This window comes from Armigeres subalbatus, chromosome 3, assembly GCF_024139115.2.
Source record: "Armigeres subalbatus isolate Guangzhou_Male chromosome 3, GZ_Asu_2, whole genome shotgun sequence".
NCBI classification, from domain to species: domain Eukaryota; kingdom Metazoa; phylum Arthropoda; class Insecta; order Diptera; family Culicidae; genus Armigeres; species Armigeres subalbatus.
In genome coordinates, this window is record NC_085141.1 from 58538973 (window position 1) to 58551878 (window position 12906).

The 12906-nt window shown below is 40.3% G+C and overlaps 1 protein-coding gene across 1 annotated transcript in view; it reads right to left on the bottom strand.

The window, feature by feature from the left end:
• The window catches only part of LOC134226486 (septin-1), a 32040-nt gene extending 27672 nt beyond the window's left edge, over positions 1 to 4368 (bottom strand). The window contains exon 1 of the mRNA XM_062707294.1: positions 3764 to 4368. Coding sequence (XP_062563278.1) covers positions 3764 to 3787 — 24 coding nt within the window. The 5' untranslated portion in view covers positions 3788 to 4368. The remainder of the gene's footprint in view (positions 1 to 3763) is intronic.
• Between the last annotated feature and the right edge of the window lie 8538 nt (positions 4369 to 12906).

Here is a 12906-nt window from a genome sequence, read left to right on the forward strand (position 1 = left end):
CTCACTCCACTCCAGCCCCAGCCTCCCAGCCCAGCCCCAGCCTCACCCTGTCTCAGCCTGTTCACCAGCCCCACCTCAGCCCCAGTTCCACCTGTTCCTGTTCCAGCCCACTCAGCCCTCCACCACCCTGTTCCACCCACTGTCCACCCCACCCCACCCCAGCCCTGTTCCACCCCAGCCCCACCTGTTCCACCCCACTGTTCCCCACCTGTTCCTGTTCACCCCACTGTTCCCTGTTCCCCACCCTGTTCCCACCCACCCCACCCCAGCCACCTGTTCCTGTTCCACCCCTGTTCCCACCCACTCCACCACCCCTGTTCCCCAGCCCAGCCCTGTTCCTGTTCCCTGTTCCCACCCACCCTGTTCTGTTCCCACCCCTGTTCCAGCCCCACCCCTGTTCCTCCTGTTCCTGTTCTGTTCCACCCCACCTGTTCCCAGCTCCAGCTCCCCACCCTGTTCACCCCTGTTCCCAGCCCCTGTTCCACCCCACCCAGCCCTGTTCCTGTTCCCACTCCACCTGTTCCACCTGTTCCCAGCCCCACCCAGCCCACCAGCAGCTCCCAGCCTCACCCCAGCTCCCCAGCTCTGTTCACCTCACCCACCACTCCCCACTCACCCCAGCCTCCACTCCCCACTTATTTTAGCTAGCTTAGCCAGCTTTAGCTTAGCTTTAGCTCCAGCCCCCTTTTAGCTAGCTTAGCTTTAGCTTTAGCTTAGCTTTAGCTTAGCTAGCTTAGCTTTAGCTTAGCTTTAGCTTAGCTTTAGCTTAGCTTTAGCTTAGCTTTAGCTTAGCTTTAGCTTAGCTTTAGCTTAGCTTTAGCTTAGCTTTAGCTTTTGAAATCTGCGTATTTTTATTATGATAGTTGATTGTGCACATATGTATCATGATATTTAAAAAAATCGGATGTTTTGGAATGTTTGCCTTGAAAAAATTTAATCAAATCTAGACCCACATTTGAAAAGGGCGTAACAGCCAAAATTTATTCCTTCTGATTCTTCGCCTACATATATAGCTGTATGTGTGGGCGAAAAATCAGAAGGAATAAATTTTGGCTGTTACGCCCTTTTCAAATGATGGTCTAGAAATAATCAATCAAACACGATTCTTCTTCTTTCTCAATGGCTCTACATTCCATCTGGAACTTGGCCTGATTATAAACTTAGCGTTCTATTAGCATTTCCACAGTTATTTATTGAAAACTTTTCTATGCTTGTCATGGCATGAGTATGTATCTCAAATGGCAATTAAGTGTAATGGATGCATGCCCAGGGAACCGAGAACATTTTCCACATTATTTGGCACTCATTATGGGAAGAGAAGACTCAATTATACCGTAAAATTTCATCCCAGAAAAATCTCTTATCGAATTTCTCCCACCAAATGTTGAAATTTTGAAAATCTCTTCGAGAATCTCTTTTCTTACAAGAGATTTTTTGACCGGAATTCGGCTGCAGGTCGATAGATCGAAAAATTGATTTTCAATAGTCGTTTTTGGGATTAACGACATTCTCATGAGCGTTGAAACAGAAACTAGAGCCATACAAGTATCTGAAGACGTAAGGGAGCCACAAGACATTGAGCAGCTGCAATATGCACAAATGTGTCGCCGTATTAGGTACATAGATACGGATGGTTGGTGCGTGTCGATTGGCAGATTTTGATGCTGGAAATCCCATCATCCTACCTTGGATGACGCCACGAAGATGTTAATATAAAATGTATGTACCAAAGCTACGCTTCGATAAGTCTTTCGTAACGCTAGGTAGACACTTTTAAGCGGTGTTTAAGGAAGTACAATCTATCACACGGTACTCTAGTTCTTATGATTCTTGTTGAATCTTATGAGTGATGGTCGGAAGAGCATGAAACAATTTCCAATTTGCTTTTAAGAAGCTGACCAAAGGCCGAAAACCTTGTTAATAAAGACAATAACAATGCTTTTAAGAGACCCATCTATTTCATTCGTATTTCCTTTTCGATTAAGTCAATGAAGCAAATTATAAAAACACATCTCAATCTATCTAAGGCTGATTTTGAATCTAGAAATATTAATCTCCTCATCAATATGGAATAAAGTGAAAACGAATATGATAGATTTACTGGAAAATACAGACAGATTGAGCTCTCTGTGAAAATGAGAGTAAACAATTATTAAGTATTAAGACCTCAGAAGAAGAAAAAAACGTTAGTACCGATGCATGAATCAGTATTATCTCATTGTTTTGTTCGCACCGAAACTGATTAAAATGGGCGCCTTCCAGAGTCGATGTATGTAAGCCACTGTCGTGGCCGAGCGAATATCCTTAGGATATCCGTCGAATATCTGAATTATCATGGGCTGTGTACTCACGAGTATGTTCTGACAGAACGAGTAGCTCTAGTGTTATATAGATGATGTACCTAATATTCAACCTAATCGTCTCTTTCTTTGTTTTGTTTTGTCAATCGAGTTCATATTCGAGTGCTAATGGGCGCCTACTATTCGAACGCCGATTGCTTTGATTTAGAAATTCAAATCTCATTCAAATAACTCATGCTTTCATTTCGTATCTCCGATTATTATCGAAGGGTTTAAATAGCAGGCCTTAATCTAGAACGGCCTCATCAAGTATAAGAACTATATGTACATAGAAAACGACTGCTCCGTTGCTTTTCAATAGCAAAAGAAAAACAAAGAATACGGACATACTAAAAAAAAAAGTTTGCAATGGACGCAGTGGTTCACCCCGAAAAAAAAATGCGAATTTCAACTTTGCTAGGCATCTCTAGTTACGGGTAGTTACGAGCCTTACGAGCAAAGGCGTAGGATTTTCATTCTGAAGATGGCAAGTACGAGTCTCGTTCAGCGTAAGGGAAGATCCATAAAGTACGTCACGCAAAAATTGGCAATTTTCAACCCCCCCTCCCCCCTTCGTCACACTTTTTGTATTAAAACTCTAAAATTTTTATATGAGTGGTCACGCTGCTCGGAACCCCCCCTCCCCCCTAGGAGCGTGACGTACTTTGTGGATGGCCCCTAAGATGTTTTCGGGTGGGAAACATTATCGACACCCGGGGCAGGGTTTTAGTGTATCCATTGTATTTGCCACACAAGATACATAGTCGTGGAATGGCTGAAATGAAAAAGCTTTCAAATAATAACTGTGAAAATGCTAATAGAACAATAATATCGAAAGCAGCTGACCAAGTTTCAGTTGGAATGTAGAGCCGTTGAAGAAGAACTGCTAAGATAATATTAGAAGTTTTTATATAACAATCCTATTTCTTCAATGAGTTTGTTCATCATGGTTATGGGTCAAATATGTTTGAGAGTTGTTTCAAATCATAATATAATAAACATAGGCGAATTTTAAAATCGTGATAGGTACATATTATGTACCTATCACAATTTTAAAATTTGCCTGTGTATATCATCCCGTCTTCCCCTACATTGTATTTATACTAAGCAGATAAACATATCACAAATTCCGTCTGCTGCAGCACGAGAATCAAACGAGTTCCTCGTTTTTGCTCACTATAAGCTACATAACTGAACACACAGCTATGCAGACACTTACGATGACTCACTCTTTAACACGATTAGGTAAATAAAAGAAATTTTGATAAGGCAAACCGACCCCAATTCTTGTTAAATGTAACATGTTACCACCCACAACTATGTTTTACTAAACATGTTCAATTTCGCCAAAGCCTCCATATAGCTACGGAAGCCAGGCCCATCCATCAAGCCCCAAACCATTTATAGCTGCACCCAACACTCACCGTCTTTCCCGACTCTGTCGACATTTTGCCGCTGCCCGTTCTCCTGAGACTGTCCAGTGTTGATGGCTGCTTGCGGCGGACGTGCAAATTCCAGCTCTACGCACTTTTAGCAGCAGCTTCCGGCGAACAAATACAAAACACAAAAAAATGAAAATAAAACACTGTTGTCGCCAGCCCACTACGGCAGTAAACTCAGCAAGACTGCGTTTGTCAGCAAATCATCGGCGACGGTGCTGGCAGGAACTTTTGCTACACAAGCAGACAGCAGCACAATGGAATCGATTTTCTGCTGGAGTTGTTTTTGGTCTAATACAGGAGCTCTTTTTGGCCGCTGGTTCTAATCACTGTTTTAGAATAATCCACTGTTTCAGCACTAAAGCAAGCAATAAATCAATATAGAAATACGCGCACGCCCGAATCTCGAATTAATGTGTTAATTGCTTGATTGATTCAAATTTAAAACTAGCAAAAATCTACGCGACGAGCTCAACACACCGGATTCCTCGATGACAGGAATTCACGTACACTGACACAAGCAAAACATAAACGGCGATCGGCCCAAACTGCGGTGGCTGACTGTTTGACTCGAACTGCCGTAAAAAGGAAAAACGGGTGGCCTCACCGTACCACTGCCACCATCAGCTCGCACACCACCCTACTAATCGTCATCATCAAACCCAAAACTAACAGCCCCCAGAACCAACTGACAGCAAAAACATAATCATCGTCATCGTGAAAAGCAGGGCTCATTGCGCCTGGACCGGTCCGGGACCGGGATCGTCGAAACTTCTCGTTTTTATTCCGGAACGCGTCATGACGGAGCCGCACATGGAGAAGGCGGAGGTGTGCGTGAAATCTTGGAAACATGGTGACTCGATGGTGAAGTATAGGAAGTACATACATATATTTTAAAATGCTTCTAAAATGTTGGTTACAGTATTGAAAACATTTAAGGCATTACCGTCATCCAGTCATTGGCGAGAAAGACAGCCACGTGCTAGTACCATCCCCCAGTAATTAAACCACCCACCGAGCATATATACAGTGAACTCTCCCTTAAGGTTGGTATCGTGTTCAAAAGAAATTTCTTTTTATATCTCAATCACATGTTAAATTCCGTTCACTGAATCGGAAAAGTAAAGAATCGAAACAAAATTCTTACAGCAGTATCCACATGAAAAGAACAAAAAAACAAAATTGGCATTTGTAAGGTTCCCACGCACTCCCACGCAAAGTAATGGGAGCTGTCACTTTACTTTCGGAAAAATATTCTGCTTGATTATTCCGTAAGTAAAGGTGACAATTTGCTTCATGCAGATCAGTTGTCAAAATTCCTCTTGGTAATATTGAACAAAATTCCGTAACCTCTCTACTTTTTAGGTCGATACTGGCCTTTACTCGATATTGAAGGGACCATCGAGTTAGGGAGGTATCGAGATAGGGAGCACATTTATATTTGGCCGAATAGTTTAAATTTGTTTCCTTATAAAGTGAAGTGAGAAGTGAGTTCAGTGCGTGTTGGCTCTTGTTTCGGACGGCAGAACGATCGCGCGATTTGTCGAAATTTTGTGATTTGCATTGCGCGGCCGGTAATAAAGTTAATTAGTTCAGTGCGTGTTGGTTTTTTTTTCGGACAGCAGAACGATCGCGCGATTTGCCGAAATTTTGTGTTCTGCATTACGCGGCCGTTAATAAAGTTAATTAGTTCAGTGCGTGTTGGCTCTTGTTTCGGACAGCAGAACGATCGCGCGATTTGCCGAAATTTTGTGATTTGCATTGCGCGGCCGTTAATAAAGTTAATTAGTTCAGTGCGTGTTGGCTCTTGGTTCAGCGTAAGAATTATTGAGCAGAAATAAGGTTTTGATAAACTGTAAATTTATTTAAATACGCACGCACCCACACAAAAGCACACACACACATTCACTACACATATAAACCCACATACACACTCATATACACACATACATATATACGCACATAAACAAACTGATTTACATCATACATAAATACGCACACGATTTTTATTATATATTAGGTATCTATATTATTGGAAGCGTTTGGTACGGGAGGTCCACGCTTTCTTCCTTTCCCCTCGATTCCAAGCTATTTAGTGACTTTAGGTATTCCTGAAGTCGCTCAATATCTAGGAGTCATCTCTGCGGTACATACTGCGTAGTTGGCCTGGCCATATGAAAAGAAAAATGACGGAATTCAGAAACCGTCATTTTCCAGGATGCTTTCAAGTATTGGCAACGCAAGTATGAGATTAGATTAGATTAGATTATAAAGTGAAGTGAGAAGTGACATGTTCAGAGTGAATAGTAAACAGCGAGAACTGAGAAATGAGAAATAGGATGTTCGAAATGAGTACAGAGTACTGAGAAGTGAGTACTGAGAAACGGAAGTGAGTATTAAGTAGTGGTGTGATGTATGCAGTAACATGTGAGTAGGGGGAAGTGAGGAGTGAGAAGTGAGATGTAATAGTTGCAAAGTGAGGATAGTATGATATGAGTAGTTAGATAAACAGAAGCAAGGGGTGAGCAATGAGAGATGATAATTGGGTAGTGAGAAGTGCAGTGAGATATTGAATAGTGAGAAGTGAGTGGAGGGACATAAGACATAAAGAAGAAGGAAGATGATAAAAAAGAAAGAAACAGAAAAAACCGTTTCTCACTTCTCGTTCCTCTCTCAGTTTTTACTTCTTACTGGTCTATTCTCACAACTCCCTTCTCACACCTCATTTCCCACTACTCACTTCATACTTCTATCCTCCCACTCCCCACTATTCACTTCTCATTTCTCACTATTCATTTCTCACTTCGTCCATCTCACTTTTCACTACTACTTCGCACTACAAATGTCGCACTTCTAACTTCTCACTTCCCACTACTCATTTCTTATCTCGAATTTCTCGCTGCTCACTTTTAACTTCTCACTTCTCACCACTCATTTCTTACTTCTCACTTCTCATTTTTCACTTTATACTTCTCACTTGTACCTTCTTATATCTCACTTCTGACTTCTCATTACTCACTTCTTACTTTTACTTCTAACATCTAACTTTCCCTTTTTTTCACTACTCATTTCGCACTTCTCACTCCTCATTTCTCTATTCTCACGTCTCACTTCTCATTTTTAACTTCTTCAAATATCTCACTGCTCACTTTAAACTATTCACTTTTCACTTCTCACTATTCATTTCTCACTTCACATATCTCACTTCTCGCTTCAACTTCTCATTTTTCCGTTTTCACTTCTCACTTATACATTCTATTATCTCACTTCTGACTTCTCATTTCTCACTTACCACTTTTCACTTCTAACATCTAGCTTTTTCCTTACCACTTTTCACTTCTCACTTTTCTCTCCTCACTTCGAGTCTCTCACTTCTAACTTCTCACTTTTCATTGTTCAATTGTCACTATTCACTTAGAGTAGAGTGGGGCAAGAGTGCGCGTGGGGTAAGAGTATGTTTTCGATTTTTTTAAGTAATAAAAAAATATAAACTACATAGCAGCACTGCATCAGTTTGACAGGTATTCTGGCCATCTATTATCTTGTGTAATTGTGAACGATTTGAATAAACAATAAGGGAGATATGGAGTTGGATATTTTTTTGGTCATTTTGCTAAAAATAATTGTGTTTCCGCAACTAGAATTTTATTACCATGTATAAGTTCAATCAGGTAAACATTACACCATTTCGATAACCTATTGTAAGAGTACTTTATGGTGCAGAACACCAATCGGGTTGGTTTTCCAAGAAGTCAAAACCGTTACCTGAATAAATTTTCGGACTGTGGGGTAAAAGTACACAGGAACGGGTGGGGCAAGAGTACGCATGTGAATCTTCAAGTTTTGATGTTAAACCCGTATCTCCGGCCGAAATAAGACTACTTCCAAAGCGTAAAGATCCACAACTAAGAAAAAGGGACAGAAATCGATAATTATCACAAGTTTTAAGGATAAGTTGAAGTAATTTGGTCTTAGAAAAGACTTAGCGAACAAAGCACCTCTGTAGTTTTTTGTATATAATAACAAAAACAATGGTTTTTCACATGGAAGTGCACATTTTTAGACCCCCTCCCCCTTTACGAGTTACGTAATCTTTAAACATTCCTTAATATATGTTCATTAAACATCAATTAAATGTTATTGACTCTTATTTGTGTTAATATATACTTATAGCACATGATTGGATAAATGCGTACTCTTACCCCACCCGATGCGCACTCTTAACCCCCCCCCCACCATGATGTCCTCTTTTCCGATGTTTCCTGATTCCAATATCCTCTTGGTGAACTCCTGGGTGTTTACAACTGATCTGCTGGGGAACGGCTTCGGCATACTCTGGAACTCCTTGACTAACCACTTGGCCAAGTTTTGTGTAGGGGATCCCACTGATGAAACTATTTCTCGTATCTCTGTACCTGATGGCTTATGTATCTTTGGTAGTCCTTTGATCCTTGGTAAGACAGGGTTTGTCATTTTAACCCGGGCTTCTCCAATGACTTACGGTGGGAATGCAGTATGCTAGATTCAAGGGACTTTTAATTTCATCGAGTAAGGGAAAATATCGAGTTACAGAACATTTTTTTCTATCCGAAACAAAGTTAGAACGCTTTTTATACCGAAGTTGGATTTTTCTCCAGATACAGGCAACTTTCACAACTATGGAAGTAGTGCGCTGGATTCGCCTAAAGGTGCGCTAAACAACGCATCAAGTAATTTGACAGATAAAACTTCGGAAGAATGTTCGGTTCGGAAGTCCCGACTACCGAATTCTAAGTTGGCGCTACGCCGACAAAATTTTCAAAACAACTTTTATCTGCTTTGGTAAACAAAGATTCAAACGACGATTTGACGAATCTGACAGCTCTCCCACGCAAACTAACACCATCAATAGGCAGGTGAAGGTTTCCGCTACCTGTTGATGGTGTTAGTTTGCGTGGGAGAGCTATCAGATTCGTCAAATCGTCGTTTGATTCTTTGTTTACAAAAGCAGATAAGTCGTTTTGAAAAATTTTGTCTTGAATTATGCACATAATTCTGTCCATAAATCCAAACGAACGAACATCTTTTGGGCTTCCAAACGGGATTATATTGGGCTTTCGAACAAAATCATTTAAAGCTTTCGAATGGAATTATTTTAGAAGTCTGAGAGGAATCTTTTTGGGCTTCCGAAATAAAGCAAAGAAAGATTCTTTTTGGAATCCTGAAAGGATTCTGTTAGGAATTCAAAAAGAATTCCGAACGAAATCTCAACAGGATTTGCTTTGAAATCCAAAATAGTTTCATTTAAAAGCCCAACATGATTCTGTTTGGAAGCCCAAAGTTTTCGAAATAAATGTCTGTAAAAGTCTGTAACTTCAATCAAAAGTCTGTATAATGTCTGTAATCTGTATGATGTCTGTATGCAACACCAAATGTCTATATAAATACAAACTTGTCTGTATGTCTGGCATCCCTGCATCCAAACCAATGATCCCCGCGTTTGGTGCTTATTAAAAGAAATTTATTATGGGGTATAGGGCACTGCACGGAAACATCTCTTTCCCTTTCGTTCCTCATAAATTTAGACGTTTACTGGCCTTGTTGTTTTCTATATATTTTTTTTGCAGCGAGAAAGAGACAAAGCAGTCCGTGCAGTGCCCTATAGACGAATCCAAGTAAAAATAAGAAGAAGACACACGAATTCCAGACAAAATGTAATTAAATTCTGATTGATGTATGATACTGAAAAAGTTCCGAACTGTATGATAGACACATTTTTGGAAAATATTCAAAAAATTGAGATAAGGTTCCAAACATGTAATTCAGAACTTTTTCCGTACATCAATCAGATTTTAATTACAATTTATCTAGAATTTATAATAAGCATTTTAAAATGATCTTCCTATGCTGTACTGTAGGATCTGTCAAAGTTAACACCGTCGTGTGTCTTCTTCTTATTTTTACTTGGATTCGTCTATAGGTCTCCGAATCAGTGGTATATCGTGACAGTCTGCGAAAAAAGTCTCTCTCGGTATGTTTCATATCGTATGTATATGTATACAGAGTTGAAAGGTGAGAGACTTTTTCATTCTCTTTTGAATTCAATCCCTGATAACGTTTAAGAAAAATGGTGGCATAAGGCATTGTATTGAAATCCATACCGAGTCCAAGATTTTTTTATGTACAGGTCATGGTCTTGGCTCCTTCTAACACCGAGCCTCCCGTCCAGAGCTCCTCCTCGCCGAACAATTCCTTCTGGCCCAATCCGTTGCCCGTACAAATGGATTCTATCCGACGTTTGCACAGCACTCTCTGTTGACCAGTTCCTGAATTTTTCGATGCTCATCCTACCGAACGTTCCAACCTCCTGATGAATTCCGTCCGGCGCTACCCAAGACTTACGTGGCTGATCCATGATCCCACTGCGCCACGCGACTTATGCGGCCGATCCATGATCCCACTGCGATAACGTCGACGGCAATAACATCCCACTAAGATGGAGAATGGGAATCGTTCCTGGGCCCATAACCTGTTGGGCAAACAAGGGAACCCCCTCACGAAGAATAACAAACTAGAGTTCCCTCTCTCTCCACGGCAGGATACTGACTGATAATTCTGCCAGCAGCTGCAGTTCTCTTTATTCAACAATAGGTATATACAATAATCCATAACAAACTTCCTTAATCTATACCAAAGAGCAACTACAACTAACAGGCGCCCGCTTCTTATCCATCTTTGATCTACAGCGAAGCGTCGCACACTACCTGATATTCCAACAATTTCCATAAAGGCATCTGACTGTAAATCTGCATGTCTCATATCAGCTTGCGGAGGATGAGGACACTCAGGAAAATCGACACATACTTTATGGCAAAAATCCATGTATTTTGAAATATGCATATCATGTGTCGGCACATACTTAATTGCATATAAATTCACACATGGATACTATGACCCACATGGATAGTATGTGTGAACACTCATGCAATGCATGTGGGTGCATGGAATATATGTGTCAAAACTATGGAATCCATTTCGCTACCCCCATTGCAAAAATCATGAATACAGTATCCCCCCGCTTATCCGGACCTCGCTAATCCGACGACTCGTTAGTCCGGGTCTCGCTAATTCGGAATTTTCCGGATTAAAAAGTATCAACACCCATTTAAACACATTATGCTGTCAGTTTTCAAATTTGTGCTGTGATTTTGTTTTGGTTCATTTGTATGGATTTGACTGTCGGATTAACGAGAGGAACCCCGATAGTCCGGCCATACATTTGTCGGATCAGCGAGGGTATACTGTATAATGCGGAGTTTTTTGTGAGTGGATGTAGTCCTTCGTTAAAATAATTCAACCCAAATCGTGACAGCACATCGAATTACCCCTCGTTTCGCCGTGATGGCTGTGATTGGTTGTCAAAAATGACAGCAATTCGCCTTGAAACGCGTTCAATGATTGTTTACGATAGTGTGGGTTTACTGATATCTGCGGGTGTCATTGTGTTATTATTCCGTATGGACTAAACCACGATGACGTCACGCGTCGATTTCCAGTAAGAAGAAAACCTCATCTGAGGGCAAAGTTTACAAAAAATGAACATCAACGTGAACATCCGGTGAACTAAAAGCTCCGAATTCACTCAAATGTTCATTGGCCCGCAGCGGATGTCATTTTTTCGAGCGAAAAGAAGAAGAATCGTGGAAAAAGAAGACGCTCGTGGTTAAGTCCATGAGTGCGATGAGTGCAGGCTGACAAGGGTCATTCACAAATTACGTAACGCATTTAGAGGTGGGAAGGTACTGTTAGGCTAAAGCATTTCGGCCTATTGGCGATTAAAGGTTGCATGAAGAAGAAGAAGTCGAAGGATGATATTAGAAAAATATTGCACGGGGAAGTATACGGAATTTTTTTAAAAACTCTTCTCAAAAATTCTAGAAGCAATTTAATTAAAAACGGAAAGCAGTACGGGGTTGGACTTTTCTTATACTGTATATCAAGTATGATATCATAAAATAAAATTTGAAATCGAAAAATTGCGTTAATTATGCAGTAGAAGGAAAGTCCAACCCCGTACTGCTAACCGTTTTTAATTAAATTGCTCCTAGAATTTTTGAGAAGAGTTTTAAAAAACTTCCCGTATGCTTCCCCGTGCAATATTTTTCAGATATCATCCTTCGACTTCTTCTTCTTCATGCAACCTTTAATCGTCAATAAAATTTATTGATTTATTATTTATTATTATAGGGGGAATGACGGCTTTGGCAGGTTTTGTTCTATTATTGGCAGGTGTTTTTTTTATGACTGACTATGCACAAATTTGGCATAAACATTCTTTGCATATCAAAGAATATTGTGGCCAAATTTCATTAAAATTTGGTCGACAAAAACCCCCCTGACAATAATAGAACAAAACCTGCCAAAGCCGTCATTCCCCCTAATATGTATGGTCCAATGCACCGAGTTCATCATTGACGTTTGAGACGGGCGCTGTTTACTAAGAATGAATACTTTTTCATTCATCGAGTTCATGCAAGTGTTCATTTTTAGTAAACAGCGCCCGTCTCAAACGTCATTGTGTTCATTCGGTGCATTGGACCATAATACAATAAAATGCTACGTGAGGGTGGGTGGGGATTGAAAATTGTAAAGTTCTACGTGTACTAGTTTGTGAATGAACTCAAGACAAAATTTTCAAAACGACTTATCTGCTTTTGTAAACAAAGATTCAAACGACGATTTGACGAATCTGATAGCTCTCCCACGCAAACCAATACCATCAATAGGTACGTGAAGGATTCCGCTACCTGTTGATGGTGTTGGTTTGCGTAGGAGACCTATCAGATTCGGCAAATCGTCGTTTGAATCTTTGTTTACAAAAGCAGATAAGTCGTTTTGAAAATTTTGTCTTGAACTTAAAGCTTTCCGATGTGGTGGAGTAAATGCGGCAGTTAGGCGATGACATGCTGACGTGTTTGTGTATGCGAATGCGTCCAAGCACTAGTAAAGCAGAATATCAGCAAGAGGAATAAAAAATTCCATTTTTTTTTTCAAAAAATATTTGTTACTTTAAAATGCATGAAATATAGAATACATAATAATTTATTGCACCGTTCATCAAATTCTACCAAAATTAGGATTTCTTTCAA